This window comes from Lytechinus variegatus, chromosome 1 (genome assembly GCF_018143015.1).
Source record: "Lytechinus variegatus isolate NC3 chromosome 1, Lvar_3.0, whole genome shotgun sequence".
NCBI classification, from domain to species: Eukaryota; Metazoa; Echinodermata; class Echinoidea; order Temnopleuroida; family Toxopneustidae; genus Lytechinus; species Lytechinus variegatus.
In genome coordinates this window covers 92,527,390-92,552,542 of record NC_054740.1, presented here as the reverse complement: position 1 = coordinate 92,552,542, position 25,153 = coordinate 92,527,390, and the positions used below count along the sequence as shown (strand labels likewise).

The following is a 25,153-nucleotide window of genomic DNA, read 5'->3' as shown; positions in this document are numbered from 1 at the left end:
AAAAGTGAGACTGAATTTGTTCATTTAACAATGAAGAAACAACCAACACAAAAAAGAACACTCTATAAGCGGATCAGAAATAAGAAACAATACTTTTAGGAAACGACTACCAGTTATGTCAAGACCAGTAGGTCAAAGTTACAAGATCTTAAAAATCTGTATTTTATTGTTCGAAATAGACACCAGAAATGAAATTTGTTTTGCCCAATTGATCGTGGGCCCGGCAGCCGCTGTACAGCGCCAGATCGACGAGGCTCTATCCCTTTAATTGTTGAACGCCAAACTGGGTAGCAGCAACTCCCATCTTTAAACGTCTTTTGGTCTTTGGCCGGGGTTTGAACCCCCGACCTCCCGGTTGTGAGACGAATGCTCTACCAACTGAGCCAACACACCGGTTGGCATGATGAAAAAGTGAGACTGAATTTGTTCATTTAACAATGAAGAAACAACCAACACAAAAAAGGAAAATGCAGTCTTGAATAATAAATTGATGAATTCATTTTGAATTCTACAAATAATTTACAGATGTTCTTTTAAGGAAACCTTGAAAGTCTCATTTCATACAATATCTAACATGACCCATTTGTCTTTAATCTTTGATAAATGACAAACATCACAATATGCCCGAGTCAACTCAATCTCCTTCCTTTTCTTCACTCAAATCTCCAATTAAAGGCAGAATGCTTTACAAAAACCCTTTTAATTTCAGACACTCAATGACCAAGAGGAAGGTTGTTGCGTACCTGTAGTGTAGCACAAAGTAGACTCTGAAGATCATTGTACTGTGTTCTATCTGAAGCGGTTACAACATGCGACTGTAAACAAAGATCAATATTCATCATGTTAATCAATGTGCATTCAACATAGATACACTAACATTTTAAACAGTATTGCAGTGTAATGAAGCCATACGCCCCCCTAAAAAAGGGAAAACCAGCAGTACTTGGACCCAAAAAAATACAAAGGAACAATGTTGCAAATCATCTACTAGCAATTCCAAATATGAATCATGTAACAAAATGTAGTTCTGTAAGTTCTGAATTTGGAATACAAGCAGGAATATTAAAATGTATAAATGGTTTGACTATATCTATTCCAAAAGAGATTATTCAGCTATTTAATTTCATATTTATTCTAACTAATGTTTCCATACACTTATTATATAAAAAAAAATACTGCCAATCCTGAACATAGATATTAGTCGCAATGTCGGTTGATCCTTAGGAAGCATTTGTATCATCGAATATAACCTTGACTGCTTTAGTCACAGAGATTTCATTTGTTGACTCCAGAGAGGAAGTAAACTATTCTATTCATCTCTTGCTAATGGAGTTAAATACTGGTTACCGCTAAGGTTGGCAATTCCATGAAGATCAGATTTTATTCCTGACATTTTCCAACACAAAGAAAATCTTATAAGTAAATAATAAAATAGAAAAGAATGACGGTTTGACCCACCTCCATCTGTAGAATGAGATGTATCCTACGCAAGATGAGGTTTGTGGTATCCAAGACAAATCGATAACAATCTGTAGCTGAATTCTTCACCATCTCCATCAAGGCTTCGTAAGCTGCGCTCCTCAAATTGGCTTGATGGGCGTCAACCCTGCAAGACAAAACCAGGACCCCTTGGTTGTATACTGTTTGGTGCAAGCTCAGCATATGAAATACATGAGGGCGATTTGGTCTAACAACCCAAATTGCCCCTAAAATTCCCCCACAATGAATGCTGTGGGGCAACCATTTTTTCTTGTTATCCCAAGATCGGTTATAAACAATATTCAGGATTATTTACATCAATAATCTAATTATGGAAGAATAATTATATTTGCTTTTACTGCATAGTTGCTTGTTATCCCTAAAAAGTTTCACTTAATATGATATAAGCACCCCCCCCCCCCATTCTGCAATTGCTTGAATGTGGGGGAGAAAATAGCCCCTAAAAAACAAGAATGATTTCCCACTCTGATCTAATAACAATCTGGTTCACTGCTATTAGTTGCAATCATCACCAAAGGCCTGTAGCACAAAGCTGTAATGATTGATTGCACAGTTGATTTGTATGTTTGATTGCACATAATAATCAATGTAATTAAGCATATGAAATCAGCCCTACTATCAATCACATAGCTTGATGTAACAGGGCCCTGACCTTATACCCATCCCAGCTCCATCTTACAAAGAGTTGCGATCAATCCAATCAATCACAACTATGGAAAGCCAGCACAAGAAATGTCTTGAATGAATAGATCTGTTCAAATTGCTGTCAAACTATGATTTATATTAGATAGCCAAGACAGATATCCAAGCGCGATTGGTCCATTGCGCGTCACGTGATAAGATCGAAATCAATGTATTTTCCCAGCCGGTCCATCTTCGATGAATATATTGACCAACCGGTCCATGAATATATTTTCTACGTGTATGGTGCCCTCTTGTGGATTAGATGTTACCATATGCATTATCGGCCTGCTTGGGACCTGGACTGGACTCGAACTTAGATTAGATCTAGGGCTAGGCCTAATCAAAGTCGATTATATTAGAAAAGGGTCATTCACTGCGTTAGACTAACGTTACTTAGATATCTATAGATCAAGATCTAACGTTAGATTTATACAAGTTCAGTCAATCACTGTGAATATCATAAACAGGCTGCACGCATCGTTAGGCCTAACTTTATCTTCATCATTAGAGGCTATCTAATATAACAGATATTGACTGATGGGATGGGTAAAAAAAACATTCTTTGGACCACCTAAAGGATTAATATTTTCCCTCGTGATCATATTTTCCCTCAGCGCTGCGCGCTTCGGGAAAATACAAATCCGGCGGTCCAAAGAATGTTTATATTATACACCCCTTCAGTCAATATCTGTATAATACATCATTGTCTTGACAAATCAAGTGTGCTACCCATTGTTTTCATAGGGATGTTGTGTAAATTTTCTGAAAAAATGATTATGGCATTGATGACTATCCATAGTTGAGACAGATTGGATCAATCACAATTCTTTATAAGACAGGGCCCTGGGATTCTCTAATTGTCCCTTTCCCACACTAACTTAATATCCAAGTCATCATGACCTTGTGGATATAGATGGAATTTGAAAATACTGATACTACAGAAGTGAACTTAATAAACTTGAAACACATAGTGATATTAAAAAGCCCCATATTCATAAAGACTTCCAACTACAGTAACTTTGCCATTATGGTATCTACCATGGAAACCATGAATGTGATTGGCTGCTAGGCCCTGTTACCATGGTAGTTACCATAAGTCCTTTACGAAACAGGCTCCTGATATGACATTCATATAGCGGACTAAGATCGACTATGAATCCTACTAACCTGTCTGCTGTTTCTAGTAGCTTTGCGACAATGATCTGAAATGCTTTCGATAAGCAGTAAGTCTCGGGCTCTTTGTCACTCTCTGCTGAAGCCGATTCATATGCGTTTTCTGCCAGACTTGAAAATGCCTGAAATGAAAAAACACATAACTTGTCAACCCGGACAAAAGCTGATTGTGGCTGATGCAATTGTCAAGATAATCACCCCCTCCCCCACCCAACCCATTATCAATAAAATAATTTTGCTTTTACCTAATGATATCAGCAATACTTAAAAAACAAACATGTAATCCAACAAATGTGTTCTATTTCACCATTTCAAGATAGACATTAGTCAATTGAATACAAATTTCAATTTCATAATTTCTTTACACTGTCCATCGTCACTCAATTGACCCCTCCTTTCCTGTGTTACCAATCTATAGATTGGATTGATTCTTACCCAGCAGACATTAGCAGCTACTCTAGGTTCATTTCCTAAGCATTCAATGAGAGCTCCTAGTAAACTATCAAAGTGCGGCTGGCCCAGGACAGCCTGGGGTAAGAGTTCACAGATACGACCTAGTGTCCAAGCAACGGTATCCCTGACGACGACACAGGGATCAGACAGAAGTTCAATGAGGGTAGGGAAGGCTTCCATTACCAAGGGGTTGAGTATCGATTCACTAGGGCCTTCAAGGATGGAACCTAAAATCATGAAAGTAAATAAGACATCTTATACTTGTGTCATTAGCAATACTGTGTGTGTCATAAATTAAGCCACAACAACCTCTATTCATCCTCAAACTGCCTATCATCATCATGGAATAAAAATTCAAAGTTGGGTCTTTGGTTACAACTGCTGATAGATGAATTGGAATAAAATACAAATTTCTTTCACGACCGTTGACAAATATTCAATGGAAATATGTTCTCCGGATCTTAATCCTTGCCCCAGATAAGAAAATAAATAATAGCATATTACAAAGCACTATACAGAACTTTCGCATGCATCCTCATTCTTAAGGAATCAATTTTTGCTACCTGGTGGGGCACCAAGACTCTTCATGTTCTTTCAACAGGATGAGAATAAGTACTAGTGAATGGTAATATGGAGCCCTGCATCATGTATTATGGTAAGTCAAAAGGTGAAATGTAATATTTAGTTAGCATTTGAAAAGAGAAAAAATAAAGAACACAACAGAAGTGCAGATCTACTATAGGAATACTTCATAATAATTAATACATAAATTTACAAGACATACCAAATGCCATGACAGCAGCATCTCTGAATTGCCAGTTTTCTGATCTGATATTAGTTTGGATGAAGGGAACGGCATGGGCAACGATATCATCTTCACAACAGTTAGCTAGAAGCATCAAACAGACTCCTGCTGCTTTACATGGATTCCATTCATCTTCATCATCATTTTCATCTAACTGTAATCGAGAAAAAAACAATACTTGCATTCATACAATGGTTTATTGATGATGCGTCACCCCTTACAGTAACGCATGCTAGCTGAAAGTCATGATAGACTTCAAATAATGTTAAAATAATGTACAGGACAGCCAAATGTAAAACTATTTGACATATGTGGAGATAACAAAAAGAGCAGGAAAGTTTTTATGAAGTAATTTACTCCAGAGATGCTTCCATCTTATCGTCTGAGAGCTATTTGTGAATGAAAGCAACTGAAAAACAAGCGATCCTTTCAAAGAGGGTAGGAAATCACTTTTGAATTTTAGGAGCTATATTTTTTCTTCATCTTGGGGTTGGAGACGAATTTAACAAAAAAATATTTCTTTCATTTCAAGGGTTACGTTTTTGTGCAATGACAAATTTTGTGGTAGATTAAAATATCAACATTCTGCAGCATGTAGAAATTCTGGTAGGAAAATGATTTCCTAAATATATTTGAACATAGCCTGGAATATCTTTGGGGATTCTATCAAAGATACGGTAGTTGCCCAAAAGCAATCTATTTGATAGATTTTAAAGGACAAGTCCACCCCAACAAAAACTTGATTTGAATAAAAAAAGAAAAATTCAACAAGCATAACACTGAAAATTTCATCAAAATTGGATGTAAAAGAAGAAAGTTATGGCAGTTTAAAGCTTCGCTTCATTTCACAAAAGAGTTATATGCACATCTCAGTCAGTATGCAAATGAGGAACTGATGACATCACTCAATATTTCTTTTGTATTATATGAAATATTTTAATTTTCTCGTCATTGTCATGTGAAAGGAAGTTTCATTCCTCCCTGAACACGTGGAATTCCATTATTTTAACATTTTGTGCGTCAGGCAAGGAGGTCCTAATCGTCAAATTCATAAAAATTGAAATATTGTATAATTCAAACAATAAAAAACAAAAGAAATAGTCAGCAAGTGACATCATCGACTCTCTCATTTGGATGTAACTGGCTCGTTCGTATAACTATTTTGTTGAAAATAAGTGAAACTTTGAAATGTCATTACTTTCTTATTTTACATCCGATTTTGATGAAATTTTCAGCATTGTGCTTGTCTGATTTTTCTCTATTGATTCAAATCAAAATTTTTCTGAGGGGGACTTGACCTTTAAGGGCAATTTTGGTTGTGATGGGAGCCAAATTGCTGGTTACTCTCCTGTATTTCCTGCTATGCTTTCAACTTACCTGTGTTGTCAAGGTATTGACAAGGATCTCAACCAAGTATTCCAATGCTCCTTTAGCATAGAATTTACTTGTGTGTTCAGGTGCTCTGTTCATCTCCTCTGCCTGTAGGATGATAAATTAACATTCTCATACATATCAAACTTAAAACAACCAGTTTCGAAAGAGGTAGACCAACATCACAGCATGCAGGCAGGTATTTTTCAAAGTTGTTCTCAATTAGCGTATGAATTTGTTGAAAATATTCAAGAGGGTTTTGCTTCACATGTTGCATGTAAATGAGGCCCTATTTCATTAAACTAGTTCATGAAGAAAACATCTATTTCAATGGATATAAAGACCTAAGATTGGATCTAAGATCTAAGTCATTTCTGTATGCATCATGGAAAAACTTTGAAGTTGATTATGTGTTTATTTATGGATGGACCATAAACAATGCTTTAAGTAGGCAAATACAGTGTGCAGAGGCATTAACAAAATTAACAGTTGAGAAATCCACAAATTTTGAAGTATCCATTCAATTGAAGAATTTTAGTTCATATTTTCCTTCAAACATTTTCGACAATTAATGAAAACCGATTCAATCAAATTAGGATATGATTTGTTTACACTCTCTTTAACAGTATTTGGACGTTTATAGCTCTGCTCAGTTTGTGAGCAGTGCTAACAAACTGTGGTCATTTGTGACAAAGGGTGCAATCAAACCATGAGAGAACCAGCATAAAAATAAAACCAATCAAATGAAGCAAAACAAAAAAATCTTTAAAAAAAAGGAATAGAATACCTCTGAGGCCTCTATTGCCAAGTCCATCTCCTCATCACAAACGTTTGACCAGAATTCTATTCCTTGCAGCCGAACTTCATCTATATCGCTCTTCATGGCATCTATCGTGATCTACAATACACAGAGAAAACACAGTGCTAACTTTAATAATCTATATGGAATGAATATACTACTGTATAATGATTGTTGAAAAAATCATCCCCCCCTGCACACACATGCACCTTACATTAATTGGATTGAAATTTTGAAGGTTATAATTGAAGTTTTACTTATAAATCTTTTCTTTACGGGGTCATATTATAATGCAATTTGGTATTAACAAAAGACAAATCATGCTTGACAGATCTTGGCTCCATTTCAAAAAGATTTTTAGCAATGACAGGTTTTCAATTAATGGCAGCAACTATTACACAGCCATTCATATTTGCAAAATCATTCACAATGTCTTTTATTGACCATACACATGATGAAACAAGGCTAATATGATAAATAATAAAAGAGCTGTTGGAATACTCACAGCAAAGAGGGCGCTTCTCATGTAGTCTTCCATGTGGACGTAATAGAGTGACATGATCTTAACCAGACACTGGAGGGCAGCAACCTTCACCTGTGTATCTGTACTTTGTGTAGCTTGACATACAACCTCCATGATGACGTGCCTCTCTGACTGTACACACATAAACAAAGGAATCTTAAACTTACAGCTATTAGAGTGATTTCAAGTTATCACTCTGCCTAAAGTAAACAGGCAAAGGACAGAACTTGAATGAGTCTTTAGAAAATTTAAAGTCAATCAAATGCATCAACGGTTTGATTTTGATCAAGGCGGATACAGGAAGGCTACATATCTGAATGTTAGCATGCCTTGTATTATTGGCTATAGTTATATCCATGTATATACAGTACTTCCCTCAGGTAGGTAAGACATAGAGTAGGATTCCACTTTTCCTCATATAAGCGATTGATTTAAGAGTAGAGATAAAACCCTGCACAGGCTTCATTAAAGGTCAAGTCCACCTCAGAAAAACGTTGATTTGAATCAATAGAGAAAAATCAGACAAGCATAATGCTGAAAATTTCATCAAAATCGGATGTATAATAAGAAAGTTATGACATTTTAAAGTTTCACTTATTTTTAACAAGATAGTTATATGAACGAGCCAGTTACATCCCTAAGAGAGTCTATGTCACTCACTATTTCTTTTGTTTTTTATTGTTTGAATTATACAATATTTCAATTTTTACGAATTTGACAATTAGGACCTCCTCGCCTGAAGCACAAAATGTTAAAATAGTGGAACTCCACATGTTCAGGGAGGAATGAAACTTCATTTCACATGACAATGACGAGAAAATAAAAATATTTCATATAATACAAAAGAAATATTGAGTGATGTCATCAGTTCCTCATTTGCATACTGACTGAGATGTGCATATAACTGTTTTGTGAAATGAAGCGAAGCTTTAAAATGCCATAACTTTCTTCTTTTACATCCGATTTTGATGAAATTTTCAGTGTTATGCTTGTTGAATTTTTCTCTTTTTATTCAAATCAAGTTTGTGTTGGGGTGAACTTGTCCTTTAAGTAGATGAAGGCCTGGTCCCACTAGACGATGGACACAATATAAGCTCATAATAGATACAGTGGACAAGCAAAACTTTGAAGTGGCTTCATCTGTTTTCATCAGCTTCAGACAATGGACAAACAATGAAATCACAGTGGACAGATGCTCGATTGGATATAGAGGGTATGAAACACATATGCAAAGATTACACGACAGATACAAAACATTTTCCAACGGATGGCAAGATTCATTTCTGTTTTACATCCTCTCTGCATTTGTGAGTGCAGTGAGACCAAGCCTTTATATAATAAATTGTTCGCAGGTAAAGTCAAGCAATATTCCATAAGACTTCTATAATTAAATGCAGTTTAAGGTCATTGCTCATATACAACATAACCCATGATCTATGAAACATCAAACAGCTCTAAGAGAATAGTTACACAAGCAAACACACATCTGAAGACTTTTCTACATTCAGAACTCTCAAATCAAGAAAAAATACAATTTAAATGTAACAATCATCCTTACACTTTTTTCAAAGTTGGCCTTTGTAATTTCCAATGAATTCAGCAATGCATTGGTAGCAGCCAGTTTAACATACGTACTGTAAAAAGACAAAAACAGAATAGAGTCAGGAATCGTAAAAGATAGAATTTTAAATATAAATGCTAGTTGTGGTAACCTAAAAATAAATTCCAACAGAATCCAACAAAATGCCAACCCAAGTGTTAGTGTACATGATTACATTTTTTTCAAAAACATAGGCCAAATTATTCTTGTAGAAAATGTGTAATTCATGATAAAGTAGGAAAATAAACATGGCATTTCAGCAAGGTATCAAGTCTTTTGCCAAGCAATAATAATTCAATGTCTCATGTGCTTATAGTGTGCTCTTTACTCCTACAATAAACTGGAATTGTTTAACTTGATAGAATTTGATCAGAGTGGATTCCTTTTCAATTTTCAAGCAATTTCCCTTTACTAAAGTTAAGTATATAAAAACACAATCAATAACATTGTACTTTATGAAAAAAAAATCATCATTTTAATCTCCTAAGTTGTATTTTGACTCTAATCTCACTTAACCATAGTTTTCCTCCACTTAACTCAAGTGTTTTGAACACCTAGTAAACTATCATCATTATTTATCATAATTAATATCATTACTATCGCTATCATCATTATTACAATCATCAGTATTAACATTTTTCTTATCACTACTAATATCATTAAACAAATACATGCTGCTATATGGCACAACATACCAATGAAGAAATAATACTTGAAAATTATCAGTAGCCTGGGAAGTCAATGAGATACAAATTTTGACAAAATGAAAAAAGATGAATGTATTTACTTCATTTCTTCTTGCCGCATTCCCTGGACAATCGCTGTTAGAATCTCATTTGAGCTTCCTCCTACATATTTTAGCTCCTATAAAAACAAAAGAAAATACCAACAGTATTCCATAAGAGAGTATTGACATATGTGGCATGCTAAACTCTATATTTATAAAAGAAATAACATTCGAATGTAACCCTTTATAATCTGCTAACAGTATAATGTCCTCAAATCTCAGTTCCAAAAATTTGTTTATTCTAATTTAACCCTAATCCTCCCAACATTTTTCTCGGTGCAAATTTTTGTTTACTCCCTTACTTTCAAAAGATCTTAAGGGGCCTATATTGCCCCCCCCCCATACTGACAAGAATCAAAACACCCTGGGAGTATTTGCATGAAGGTATTGATAGCATAAACATTCAATTCCAAATACTTAGGTTACATCAAATGGATATCTCTCTATTACTTGTAAATCTTACATGAATTGGGAAAGTAGCAGCTTCTTCTTTCTTTCCCTGCACCTTGAGAACTCTACAGATTGCATTTGGCCCATTTTATATTATGGTAATAAATACATTTCATCTTTTATTCTCAATTTTTTATTTCATTTATGTCAATGGAACAGAAGTTCATCAATTACAAAAAAATATTACTGTTAATCACTCAACATTGAAAAAGGTTTGTTATCTGATTGGCTTTCACTCACGATATCTTGGCAGATGTATCCGATGGCCTCTAGGGAACTCTGTTTGAGATGGTCAGTGCCTTGAGCAGAGTTGAGGACATTGCTGACCAACTGAGGTAAAAGCTCTGGCCATAACTTACCAGGAAGCTCAGTACATGCTATTCCTGCTATACATTGTGCAGCTGAGCTGGGACCCTGGTATTCTGTACCCAATGTCATTAAAACCTAATAAAAAGAAATTAAAAAATAAAATGTTGCCTGAGGTTACAGCAAGTGCCACAACAAATTTCATCCTACTATTCAAACCTTTGCATCATTAACACTTACATTGCATTCATAAGTGCAAGGAAAGGATAATAGAATCCCTTTTCTCTCTCTCTCTCCTTTGATACACAGCTACAATGGATATTTTCTAACACAAGCTTCCATCAAATTAACTACAGTAAAAATGAAAATAAATAAATTATCAATGATTATAACTGTAAAAAGATAAGTGCAATATTATCAAAGGCAAATTGGCACAATAAATCAACCAATATCTGAAAAAATTGACATTCTTGTTTGCTAGAATGAGAAAAGGTTCAAATTAACCTATTTCCTTAATAGTACATATAGCTTGATCAAAAGACAGTTATCAAAAGAATATAATTCAGCCTGACACTTGAGTCTATTACAAAAACTTTGAAAAACAAGTGGAATGCCTCTGGCCGTCTCACCTGCATCACGCGGTTCAATATAGCAGCAGTGCTGACTATGAATACTACTCTAACTCGCACAAGATGTTCAGTGATACATGGTTACTCTTATGTCCAAGTTTAATGAACTAGACCACTTTTTATGAACTAGACCAATAAACTTACAGAGATATGATGGTGGTTATTCAACGAAAAACCCCAACATGGCCAAAGTTCATTGACCTTACATGACCTTTGACCTTGATCATGTGACCTGAAACTCGCACAGGATGTTCAGTGATACTTGATTACTCTTATGTACAAGTTTCATGAATCAGATCCATAAACATTCAAAGTTATGATGGTAATTCAACAGATACACCCAATTCGGCCAAAGTTCATTGACCTTTGACCTTGGTCATGTGACCTGAAATGAGCACAGGATGTTCAGTGATACTTGATTACTCTAATGTCCAAGTTCAATGAACTAGACCAATAAACTTTCAAAGTTATGATGGTAATTCAACAGATACCCCCGATTCGGCCAAAGTTCATTGACCCTAAATGACCTTTGACCTTAATCATGAGACCTGAAACTTGCACAAAATGTTCAGTGATGCTTGATTACTATTATGTCCAAGTTTCATTAATCAGATCCATAAACTTTCAAAGTTATGATGGGAATTCAACAGATATCCCCAATTCGGTCAAAGTTCATTGACCCTAAATGACCTTTGACCTTGGTCATGTGACGTGAAACTCATGCAGGATGTTCAGTGATACTTGATTAACCTTATGTCCAAGTTTCATGAACTAGGTCCATATATTTTCTAAGTTATGATGACATTTCAAAAACTTACCTCAGGTTAAGATTTCGATGTTGATTCCTCCAACATGGTCTAAGTTCATTGACCCTAAATGACCTTTGACCTTGGTCATGTGACATGAAACTCTAATAGGATGTTCAGTAATACTTGATTAACCTTATGGCCAAGTTTTATGAACTAGGTCCATATACTTTCTAAGTTATGACATCATTTCAAAAACTTAACCTCAGGTTAAGATTTGATGTTGACGCCGCCGCCGCCGTCGGAAAAGCGGCGCCTATAGTCTCACTTTGCTTCGCAGGTGAGACAAAAATGGCTTCTGAAATATTAAAGACATTTTAAAGTTTCGCTTCATTTCACAAAACAGTTATATGCACATTGCGGTCGGTATGCAAAGGAGGGAACTGATGACATCACTCACTCACTATTTCTTTCGTATTTTATATGAAATAGTTTGATTTTCTCGTCATTGTCATGTGAAATGAAGTTTCATTCCTCCCTGAACACGTGGAATTCCTTTATTTTAACATTTTGTGCTTCAGGCAAGGAGGTACTAATCATCAAATTCTTAAAATTTGAAATATTGTATAATTCAAACAATAAAAAACAAGAGATAGTGAGTGAGTGACATCGACTCTCTCATTTGGATGTAACTGGCTCGTTCATATAACTATTTTGTTAAAAATAAGTGAAACTTTGAAATGTCATAACTTTCTTATTTTACATCCGATTTTTCTTTATTGATTCAGATCAATAGTTTTCTGAGGTGGACTTGACCTTTAAAGTGCTTACAAATGGGAAAAGTAAAAAAAAATAAAAAATAAATAAATAAAAAGGACATTAATAAATATCCAAGGCCAATGAGAAGAGCATTAAGGCTAACCGATGGGAAAAAAGAGAACCGTGCATAGCCCTTAGTAGCCTTTGATTAATTCAACCACTGCATTTGAACAGGCGACTGAACCGTTTGTAACTAACAAGTGGAATGCCTCTGGCCGTCTCACCTGCATCACGCGGTTCAATATAGCAACAGTGCTGACTTTGAATACTACTCTAACTCGCACAAGATGTTCAGCGATACATGGTTAATCTTATGTCCACTTTTTATGAACTAGACCAATAAACTTACAGAGATATGATGGTTATGCAACAAAAAACCCCCGACATGGCCAAAGTTCATTGACCTTACATGACCTGTGACCTTGATCATGTGACCTGAAACTTGCACAGGATGTTCAGTGATACTTGATTACTCTTATGTACAAGTTTCATGAATCAGATCCATAAACTTTCAAAGTTATGATGGTAATTCAACAGATACACCCAGTTCGGTCAAAGTTCATTGACCTTTGACCTTGGTCATGTGACCTGAAACGCGCACAGGATGTTCAGAGATACTTGATCACTATAATGTCCAAGTTTAATGAACTAGACCAATACACTTTCAAAGTTATGATGGTAATTCAACAGATACCCCCAATTCGGCCAAAGTTCATTGACCCTAAATGACCTTTGACCTTAATCATGAGACCTGAAACTTGCACAAAATGTTCAGTGATGCTTGATTACTATTATGTCCAAGTTTCATGAATCAGATCCATAAACTTTCAAAGTTATGATGGGAATTCAACAGATATCCACAATTCGGCCAAAGTTCATTGACCCTGAATGACCTTTGACCTTGGTCATCTGACGTGAAACTCGTGCAGGATGTTCAGTGATACTTGATTAACCTTATGTCCAAGTTTCATGAACTAGGTCCATATATTTTCTAAGTTATGATGACATTTCAAAAACTTAACCTCAGGTTAAGATTTCGATGTTGATCCCTCCAACATGGTCTAAGTTCATTGACCCTAAATGACCTTTGACCTTGGTCATGTGACATGAAACTCTAATAGGATGTTCAGTAATACTTGATTAACCTTATGGCCAAGTTTTATTAACTAGGTCCATATACTTTCTAAGTTATGACGTCATTTCAAAAACTTAACCTCAGGTTAAGATTTGATGTTGACGCCGCCGCCGCCGCCGTCGGAAAAGCGGCGCCTATAGTCTCACTCTGCTTCGCAGGTGAGACAAAAAAATTCAATCAATTTACCTGTCTCTTGATATTGTTCCTGACTTCTGCTGAGAGCGCTAACCATCTTTGTTGGAGCTGAAGCCGTACATTGGGATCTTTGGATACGAGTGCATTCTTCAGCTGTAAACCCGCTGCAATGCGAGCGACATGGGCCTTATCGGCATTTGCAAGGATCTCAGAAAGTTGAGTGAGGAAAAGCGGCTGTGCAAGCAAAATAAAAATTATTACTGACACAAAATTATCGCCAGTGAATTATTTAAATATGTGAGTTATGTGTATCATTACATGTAAATGTCTTACAGATAAAAAAATTAAAATTAAGTGCATGTACAGCATATTATACAAAGTCTACTTACATGCAGCTTGTATTTGTACACAAGCAGAGGGTAGGATACACCAGCTACAATCATACCATTGTACATGTACCCTAGCATGGCCAGTTGAAGTTAAAACAGATACAATTCACTGCCCTGGCTTGGATACAAAATCTAGGCCTTAAATTTTATGATTTTTAGGGCAAGGTCAGTTTGGTTTAACATAACTCATATTTTAATAGTAAACTATTGCTTAATAAAAAGCAAGCATGAAATGGGACAAAGATTAAATACCTTTCTGATACAGAATAAATGAATCTATTAGTACAGAAAGAGATTATTCAGGGAAATTGATAATTTGATTAAGCTGTCAAAAATCCATCAAACAAAAGTAATATAACAATAACTACAAATTTGAATACAAGTTGAATACATGTACGTAATTCATTATTGAACTTCTTCCTAAACTTTAGACAGACCGTCAGAGAGAAATAAAGGGCAAAGTAAAATAATCTCCTCCATACAGTACTACTTTCCCTCATACATACTTAATTATCATAAGTTTTACAAAAGTCTAGGTTTTTGTAATTTAAAAAAAATTGAACAAGTTGTTACTTACAAAATTTTCACTGGCTTTCTGTTCTAGAAACCTTTGTGCTGCTTCTAGCTCCGCTGTGTCTGGATAAGAAAATAGAATCACAAGTGTTTATAAATTTCATAATTTAAAGATTTGATCATGTCATGAATGGTGGGGAAAAACATCTAAAAGTGAACGAAAAGTATATTTTGATTATTATACCTTTAATAACTGTTGTACAGTGTGCTGTAGGATTTCATTCAAGTGATAAAAAAAATCAAATGACCATTTTCAACATAAATACATGTATTGGACAATCAAAAATGTTCTGCCAAAATATTTGTTTCATAATTTTTCTGTTAGGGCACCAAATGTTTTCAGAGTCACATGCACACAGGAGTGCATATGAGTATGGGACATCACACAAATGTTCATCCAGAATATTTTAGTTAATTTCCCCCTATAATTTGTTTGTTAGAGCATCTAAAGTCAGAGTAATACTTTGCAGTGGACATTTTAAAAATATTTACTAGGCACGTCTCCACATTAACTTGTTTGGGCGTGGCACATTCAGGCCACCAATACTATCATATTTTTTTTTGGTGGCCCAACATTAAAATTTGGTGGCCCGAAAAAGTATCTTAAAAATATTGAAAATTTGAAATTATAAACAAGTGGAATGCCTCTGGCTGTCTCACCTGCATCACGCGATTCAACATAGCAGCAGTGCTGACTTTCAAAACTACTATAACTCGCACAAGATGTTCAGTGATACTTGGTTACTCTTATTTCCATGTTTTTTGAACTAGACCAATACACTTTACAGAGATAGGATGGTAATTCAACAAATACCCCCAATGTGGCCAAAGTTCATTGACCTCACATGACCTTTGACCTTGATCATGTGACCTGAAACTTGCACAGGATATGCAGTGATACTTGATTACTCTTATGTCCAAGTTTCAAAAGTCAGATCAATAAACTTGCGAAGTTATGATGGTAAGTCAACAGATACCCCCATTATGGCCAAAGTTCATTGACCTTTGACCTTGGTCATGTGACCTAAAATGCGCACAGGATGTTCAGTGATACTTGATTACTCTTATGTCCAAATTTTATGAACTAGACCAACATACTTTCAAAGTTATGATGGTAATTCAACAAATACCCCCAATTAGGCCAAAGTTCATTCACCCTAAATGACCTTTGACCTTAATCATGTGACCTGAAACTTGCACAGGATGTTCAGTGATACTTGATTACTATTATGTCCAAGTTTCATGAATCAGATCCAAAAACTTTTAAAGTTTTGATTGTAATTCAACAGATACCCCCAAATCGGCCAAAGTTCATTGACCCTAAATGACCTTTGACCTTGGTCATGTGACGTGAAACTCATGCAGGATGTTTGGTGATACTTGATTAACCTTATGTCCGAGTTTAATGAACTAGGTCCATATATTTTCTAAGTTATGATGACATTTCAAAAACTTAACCTCAGGTTAAGATTTTGATGTTGATTCCCCCAACATGGTCTAAGTTCATTGACCCTAAATGACCTTTGACCTTGGTCATGTGACATGAAACTCTCATAGGATGTTCAGTAATACTTGATTAACCTTATGGCCAAGTTTCATGAACTAGGTCCATATACTTTCTAAGTTATGATGTCATTTCAAAAACTTAACCTCAGGTTAAGATTTGATGTTGACGCCGCCGCCGCCGTCGGAAAAGCGGCGCCTATAGTCTCACTCTGCAATGCAGGCGAGACAAAAACCTTGAGCTGTACCGTCAAGAACACTAACTTCAGTCACAAAGTACATGCAGATAAAATTACCCTGAAACTCCATAGCATTACGCACAGCGACACACGCGATGAATTCTCGTGCCGGTTGGACATGTGACGACAGGCGCAGGACCGCTTGACGTCATTAAGAAAGCGCATATTAAATCTGGCATCATCGGGTTAACCACGCATTTTTCGCTGCTCAAAAACTCGCATGGTTCGTATTTTGAATTGCAATCCGACACATGATCCTCAGGGATATGCGAAAAAATGTCATAATCTAATTCAGCATCATTGAAAGTGCAAACCGGACTCGATTTACAGACAGTGACTTTCATTGTACTCTTGCTATCGCAGATGGAATGTTACTTCTCATTATATCTTTTATTTGCGAAAGCGAGTGAATTGTAAACCGATATGAGTATAGAGTTCTAGATCTACAGAGCAAAGTATTTCCTTTCTTTTGGTATATACACAGATCATGATCATACATGAGGATCAAGTGTCGAAAATGCTTCTAAGTTGAATTTTGCTCCAAAATCTCTGACAATTTTGAGGTGAAGTGTGAGCCATGTGAGTGAGGGGTCCTTTCCTTTGCTTCAAAAACAATATAAAACACTAAGATATCTTATATATTTCGACATTGATGAGCTTGAGAATATACTTGATGATGATGTTATACAAATACATGTAATGCATGCAGCCAAGTGCGATAGTGGAAATGCAGAGCATGCAAGGTTTCTTTAGAAAGGTGCCGCACTGTGCACAAGCCGCTGGCGGCGAGGCCCAGTGCAGTGACAAATTGTGTACAACGGATAACGGAGCGTAAAGGCTAGCGGTCGTGTACATTTTTGCTTATTACATGACGTCATCCAGCCACTGCCGAGAGCCAATTTATGAATGAAAATATAGTAAGCATGCGCAGTGCAAGCCTTCCATTTCCCTACACATTATTCCACCAAAACAAGTGTGCAATTCTCTATCACCTCGTACCAAAATCGACCTAGAATTTCACTTTCTTATGTTTTATATGAACTATGAAATGTATTCTCGGAGGATCTATTTTCTCACAGATACCGCACAGGTAAGCGTATTTCGATTACTTCTTGCTTTTCCGTTAAAATCTTACAAATTAGCGTCGATATGGCATTGTGTTTGTTGGAATTTGTAGTCTATCGCAACGTGCATGAAATTGCAGAGTTTCGACAATTTTCGATCGATACCAGAGCGATCCGATCACGAACCAAGACCATTTCCCGTGTACACAACATGACCGGATATCGTTATCGCTATCGATACTTCCCCACGCAGTCCGAAGGAATTATTTTGGCGATCAAGTGGTCATGACGTGATCTGCGCGATTGACCAATCAGCAGTCTCTGAATCGCTGTGCGGAGACGATCTATCTGTTGTACAGTCTATGGACAATTGTTCGTTGTGCAGCGTACACCATCTGTAGAAACCGAGCTTTCTCTGCATTTACTTTCACGCACGACAGAGCAAGTGCATTATTTGTTTTATAAAATAGCAACACAGTTCCAAATTCTTAAAAAGTACAGTACTTTGTTGGACTTCTCCCAGGACTTCTACCGCGCTGGTTTGCTTGAGCGTGCAATGTCAATTTTCAGTGCACAACTTTTGCACTGCCATGCAGTGCACAAAAAAAGTTGGATGTCATGTGACCTATGCGATCTATATTGAATATTTTGATGGTGCGACATGTCGTATTTTTATGAGCTGCTTGTTGGAAGGTCCGTGCGGCATGTAACAAAAGCCAAAGCTAAAGTAAAGGGGGAATGCAATTGAAGTCCGTGCAGTCTAGTTAATTAAATGACCAGTGTTAGGTAAACATCTGGACTGTAGATCTGTATACCCAGTTGTTGGGTGTCCGGACAGGTTGTGTATCCGGACAGTCACTTTTAAACAGCCAATTGAAAAAGTTCACAATTCAAATCTCTTAAATGTTTTAGCACTAAATAAATGTTAGACAATATTAGAGAACAAATATTGATGATTATTAGCACTAATCAATTCACAGTTTTTGTTTTATTATTAATCCAAAGACAAAAAAGGTTTCGTTTTTGTTACGTGTCTGGACACCCATCCCCCCCCCACCTAGCCAGGAGGCTTCTAGAGAGTAAAAATCATTTACCAACGTAAGGTTACTCTCATACGAAGCCAGGTCTTCCTTAAATTCTAGACATTTGTGTGTACCACCAAAAAACCTGAAACTTTTGTTACGCGACGCAAGCGTCCGTATCGTGAGTGAAGAACAATAGAAAACACGATGGCGGCGTAAACATCGGGCAAGTCTGTTCTGTCTTTTCATATTTTTTTATAGGAATTCTTGTCTAAAAATGAAATCCATAGGGCCTAGCGTAGAAATGTCGGAAATGAAGTTGTATCCCATGTATATGATTTAGGGCTAATCTTTTAGAAAGTAGAAATCTCGGGGGCGAAAGTTTCAGGACTCATGTTTTTTGGTGGTACACAGAAAGGAAGACCTGGCTTCGTATGACGAGAGTAACCTTACGCTAGTAAATTATTAAATTTAAATCTCTAGAAGCCTCCTGGGAAGACTTCCATATGTCCCCTCCACTAATTTTAAAAAATACTTCTCCAAAATCCCCTTCTGGCTTTCTCTTTTTTCTTCTTTTTTTTCTTCTTACTTCCGGTGGGAACTTGGATTCGAACCTCTCGCTGCAGAACGAAGCATCTCCAGTCTCTCGCCTTACTCACTGAGCTAGCAGGAATTGTTAAAAGCCATGGGTTTCATTACGGTTATCGTGTGTGTGTATTTGAGTTTTGTCAGACGTGTATCAATCAGACATGATTATTTACGTCTGGGACCGACCTTTAACGTCACCATCTGAAAGAAGTGACCAGGGTTCAACTGATATATATCAACCAATATTATGACTAGTCTACTCTCCAAGAGTATTGAGTATTTATTTTTCTGACTAAATAAACCGATGCCATTGGGAATTACACACACTCGAATTTTTGACGGAATAAAGCCATATTTTGGTATGTATCCGACTTTTCCTTCTTAAATCTCTTAGATAGCCTATATGTTAGCTAATTCTTGATAAACCTTCTCCCTATTTTTTTTTTCAATTTTAGTGGAGGGGACATATGGACGTCTTGCCGTCTCCTGGCTACCCCCACCCTACTTAATAAGGTTTAGAATCTACCGACAATTTCTGTGAATTCAGAAAATGAGTTGACTCGGCTGAGCTAGCCTGGAGGCGTCTGGGAAGTGAAAGTCATATAGTCTACTGTACGTATGGTCACTCCCCACCGACGCCTGGGAGCCCTACCTATATTCCCCCACGTAGGGGAACAAAACCAGAAACTTTCGCCCCCGAGAATTTTACTTTCCCTCTAAAAGATCTAGCCCTAAAACATGTACATGGGGTCCAACTTCATTTCCCACATTTCTGCGATATTGATTTCATTTTTAAAGAAGAATTCATTTAAAAAAAAACGAGAGATTTGTTATGAAAAGATGGGAAGAGCTTACGGCCGTGTTTACGTCGCCAAGCGGAAGACAAAGAAATCAAGATGGCGACGTAAACACTGCCGTAAGCTCTTCCCATTTTTTCATAACAAATCTCTCGTTTTTTTGTAAAGAATTCTTCTTTAAAAATGAAATCAATATCGCAGAAATGTTGGAAATGAAGTTGGACCCCATGTTTTAGGGCTAGAAAGCCTAGGAATCCTAGATCTAGATCTTTTAAGAGGGAAAGTAGAATTTTCGGGGGCGAAAGTTTCTGGTTTTGTACCCGTACGTGGGGGAATATAGGTAGGGCTCCCAGTTGACCAAAAGCTTCGGTCTCTGTTATGTTGGTTGTTCAGCTGAACTTCGTTGGCTTCACTCACCAAATACATAGACCAAAGTTAAACCGTCGTCTGTACGGGGGCTCAATGGCCACGGCTAATTTCTTGTTTTTCTCCTCAATACCGTGATATTTTACACAAACAGTGCATTCATATGCACCTTTAGGTGATTATGTTTAAGTAACGACAGTTTCTTACCCTAAATTCCCGCTTTGAAACTGGTATTCAGAGGATTGTCTCTAAAAGTTGACACTTGCGACTCGGAGAGTGGGCAGCCATCTTGGTAATGAATTATTCATAAAAAAGTGGCCGGCGGAAGTAAGACTCCGCCCCATCACATCACATCAGGTACGGAAATGAAGGACTTCTCCTGTAGATTTTCCAATCTTTACTTCTAGTAATTGACGGTCTAAACAGTTTAAACTTGTGAAACTTTACGTGCGTTGAGAAATGGAGGTTTTAAATCTTTCCCCCCACCATGACCTTTACGTCACACATATACAGTGCCCGGATGTTGAAGTTTTATCAGCATGGCGAGTGCGAGAAAACGTTGAAAAGGAAAAGGAATAGAATATTAATATTTATAAGCCTGACGTAAAAGAGATGATCTGATTGGCCATCGGTTTCGATAAGCAGTTGACCCGGAAGTTCTTCCCACCTCATATGTTTGTGTACAATATCGACTTCGGAGGAACGAGTGAATTGGGATCTACACGACAGCCGAGGCAAGTCACTGTTTTTGTTTCTTTTGAATTAAAGTTTTACTACTTTAATGCCAATTAATGCCAAGAGGAAATAACAAGCTGCATTTTGGTAAGCTTATTTTTATATATCGTTTTGAAATAAAGACAAAAATCGATGAGCCCCGCCGGGGGGATTTTGCGTTGTACATCCCCTAATGGCGGCGACATGCTAGCGAGCCGTCTGTGTACGAGGAGAAATTAAAAAATGTTAAAAAACTCCTCGAAACAGACGGCTGCCAGCTGTCTAGGCTCCCAGGCGTCAGTGGGGAGTGACCATACGTACAGTATATGACTTTCACTCCCCAGAAGCCTCCAAGCTAGGCTGTGCCTGAGCCAGTTCCACGCAATTCACAACACACTGACATGCACTGCTGCCCAGGCCAGGCAGCACTGTACTGCAGTCTGCACATTTTTGTGCACAATGACATGCGTAACGTTACGTTAGATCTACGTTAAAATGAATGAACAAGTCGAGAGTGAAGTGAATACCCACCGGGAGATATCGTTTGCTCCAAATATGCCTCTAAATCCATGCCAGATATATTTCAAAAAGTTGTGTTAATATCACAACTTAAAAGTAAATCGGCAAATTGCTAGTAAAGGTGCTTCCAATCTTTAGCCTCCTTTCGCCTTACACACATGGGGCGCCAGTACTTGAGCGTGGGATTATGGGAAGGAAATGGTGAGCTAGTACAGTGTCTTTGCATAGTTCGGGGAATTTTGGCTCGCAATATTGCATGCAATTCGGAATGAACTGTGCACAAAATATACACACGAGTGTGTACATTCACGAGCAAAGGAGTTGGCCACGATCATAGAGATGTAATATATGGCCACGATGAATCAGACTGATAATAACGTTTTACTTTTTTTTCTGATTTTCTTTCTTTTTTCTTTCATCTTGACTATTTGTCAAGATGAAAAAAGCGAAATGAATTAAATGAAAAGAATTGGGCCTGAGATACCAAAAAGACGGGGACGGAGGGGGGGGGGGGGGGGGGGTGAAAAAGAATGGAAAGGGCCACGGGGCGGGAGAAATGAAGAGTAGTCCCTACAGGGCTCTCTTGAAAAGCACCTATTATCTACTGATGAAGACAAGGTCCATTGGTACCCGGGATTCCATATTTTCTTCGTTTTAATTATCACTCCATTCTTTTGGGGGAATATATAGGATCAATTTAAAAAAAGTTCTTTTTTATCATTATCTTCATTGTATATATATATATATATATATATATATACATACATATATATATATAATATATCTATTTTTCATGAAAAAATCAAAGATGTCCTCTGGTTCTTCCGTATGACCCGGCATCAGCACATTTCCTTTACCACTGAACATGATGGGACCATTCAGTCCATTTTTTACTCCAATCAACCCCTGTCTTCACATACTTGTAAGATTCACGAACTAGATTCACAATATTCAGTTTCAATGGTTCTTTCTCGGACACACCCGAAAAGCAAAGTCCCAACATAAATCCTGATTCATATAGACCAAATCCTCAGATTCAGCCAACCGAGGAGTTTTCATATTCATGCTCAAATTCAACCAGATCCCACTTAATAATTGAACACCTGACCTGGTGCAAGCATAACTCTTGGACATACAGAGCCCGAATGAAAAAATAGTTAAAGTACTAATAATCACAAGGGGTAGTCACCCTTGCCTACTAGTGGCACCGCCCCTGTGTTGGTATAAACATTCCAGTCAAGATCATAACATAATATATTCTTTATTAGGTTATATTGGGGGAGGGCCATTCGGGATATCTCACTGGGTTATAAATCATAGGCCGATGAAATCAATAAAATACGCTTACTAATAATCCACACAAGACAAGCGATCACGAGTTTAAAGGTGTTTTGTGATAACGATATTATGCACACTACGCAAGGACTAAAGGATTCACAATGGAATTTCTGCCATGTATATTTATATGTTTCGCCATGATGGCATTCTTTCGTCAAGGCAGGGCAAAAGGAGGTAGGAATTTGTCATGATAATTTTGGGTCTATAATATTCTATTGATTAGCAGGGAATAACATGCCCGCATATAGATGTTCGGTTTCACACAACTTGTTGGCCTTTACCTCATACCATTATGTTAGATAACTGAATTTTCAGAACCGATAAATTAATCACAATGCAATTCATTACGAAATATAGAGTTCATATCAGTGAGACATGATTAAAGGTCAAGTCCACCCCAGAAAAAAAAACGATTTGAATAAATGGAGAAAATTAAAAAAGCATAACGCTGAAAGTTTAATCAAAATAGGATTTAAAAAAAAAGTTATAACATTTTAAAGTTTCGCTTATTTTTCACAAAACAGTGACATGCAAATGAGACAGTCGATGATGTCCCTCACCCACTATTTCTTTTGTTTTTATTGTTTGAATTATACAATATTTCACTTTATTGCAGATTTGAAAATAAGGACTAACTTGACTGAACCAAATGGTATCAAGCAATGCTAATTCCACATGTTTAGGAAGGAATTACACGTTGTTTCACTTGACAATGCGAAGAAAATTTGAATATTTCATATAATAAAAAAAAAAATAGTGAGTTGATGACGTCATCAGTCTCCTCATTCGCATACCGACCACGATGTGCACATAATTGTTTTGTGAAATTAAGCGAAACTTTAAAATGTCATAACTTTCTTTTCTTTTCTTTTTTACATCCGATTTTGATGAAATTTTCAGTGTTATGCTTGTTGGATTTTTCTCTTTTCATTCAATTAATCAACTTTAAGTTGGGGTGGATTTGTCCTTTAAACAATCTGTTGGTGACAATGTCACTGAAATTGAATGGAAAATATGAAAAAAATTATATTTTCAATTTGGGTATACAATGATGTGTATACTGATTATTTTATAAGGCATTTTTTATTTTGAGTATTCAATGAAATTTGAAATTTCACACATTTCCATAGATGCTCGAAAAGAATATTCCACTGCCCCCATGGGTGGTGCCACATGGGGTTCGGGAACCGCCTAAATGATTTCAATAGGAGGGGGTCTGTTCTTTATGTCCCGATAAATTCAAATGAGAGAAAAACAAAAGATATGACTTAAAATATGAATATATCCTGCATGGTACCTTCCCTGTTTCTTTCAGAATGAATATGCTAGAGACTATAACTCTTGCAGCGGACATATTTATACTTTCATACAATAAAATCCAAAATAATGGTGGGCTTGTAAGATCGTCATCCAAACCATTTAAAAACAAAGTCATTCACTGATTTAGGAGAAATAAAAAAGTGACTTTCTTTTTTTCCCCTTCAGATTAAAATATTATTCACCTTTTATCAGCCAATTTGTTTTCAGATATTATATCATGCAGGTCACGATAAAAACAGGTTAGGTCTAATAAAACTTTAGTTTGCACCATAATATTCTCAGTTCACCCAAAAGTAAGGGAATGAATCTAAAATAAAACACAACCCTGATAGATTGAATTCATCCAAAATAAACCAACTAGCGTACCTACGGGGGGCAGTCTGCCCCCCTGACGAGCCACAACCCATGCAAAGGACGTATTCCTGCCCCCCCCCTGACGAACTTGAATACCTTTATTGCCCCCCTGATTTAAGACCCCCTTTTTTTTGCTTTTCAAATTTTTTGTCGGACGTTTTTGCCCCCCCCCCCTGTGGAAAATCCACTGAATAAAACCAAACAATTGTAATAAGATTAAGGGAAGTTATTTATTCCAATAGAAAAACATTGAGGGTTCTAACAATTCCAGACATGAAAATCATATGAAAATGAAATAAATGAAGATTGTGGCTATGTATATACATGGCAATAATCAATAATGATCTGTAAACAACCCCCCCCCCCTCTCTCCCTCTCTCTCTCTACTACAAAAATATTATCGTATAGAGGGATATCATTCATTTTATTTGACATTGAAATTGATAGATCGA

At 36.7% G+C, this 25,153-nt stretch overlaps 1 protein-coding gene across 1 annotated transcript in view; it reads right to left on the bottom strand.

The window, feature by feature from the left end:
* The window catches only part of LOC121428759 (importin subunit beta-1-like), a 30,386-nt gene extending 8,494 nt beyond the window's left edge, over positions 1-21,892 (bottom strand). Inside the window, exons 1-14 of the mRNA XM_041625580.1 lie at positions 21,702-21,892; positions 14,882-14,940; positions 13,967-14,149; positions 10,386-10,589; positions 9,696-9,772; positions 8,867-8,942; positions 7,291-7,440; positions 6,774-6,884; positions 5,993-6,094; positions 4,595-4,769; positions 3,793-4,037; positions 3,352-3,479; positions 1,459-1,606; positions 744-815 (exon numbers count right to left, since the gene is read on the bottom strand). Coding sequence (XP_041481514.1) covers positions 744-815; positions 1,459-1,606; positions 3,352-3,479; positions 3,793-4,037; positions 4,595-4,769; positions 5,993-6,094; positions 6,774-6,884; positions 7,291-7,440; positions 8,867-8,942; positions 9,696-9,772; positions 10,386-10,589; positions 13,967-14,149; positions 14,882-14,940; positions 21,702-21,741 — 1,770 coding nt within the window. The 5' untranslated portion in view covers positions 21,742-21,892. The remainder of the gene's footprint in view (positions 1-743; positions 816-1,458; positions 1,607-3,351; positions 3,480-3,792; positions 4,038-4,594; positions 4,770-5,992; positions 6,095-6,773; positions 6,885-7,290; positions 7,441-8,866; positions 8,943-9,695; positions 9,773-10,385; positions 10,590-13,966; positions 14,150-14,881; positions 14,941-21,701) is intronic.
* Between the last annotated feature and the right edge of the window lie 3,261 nt (positions 21,893-25,153).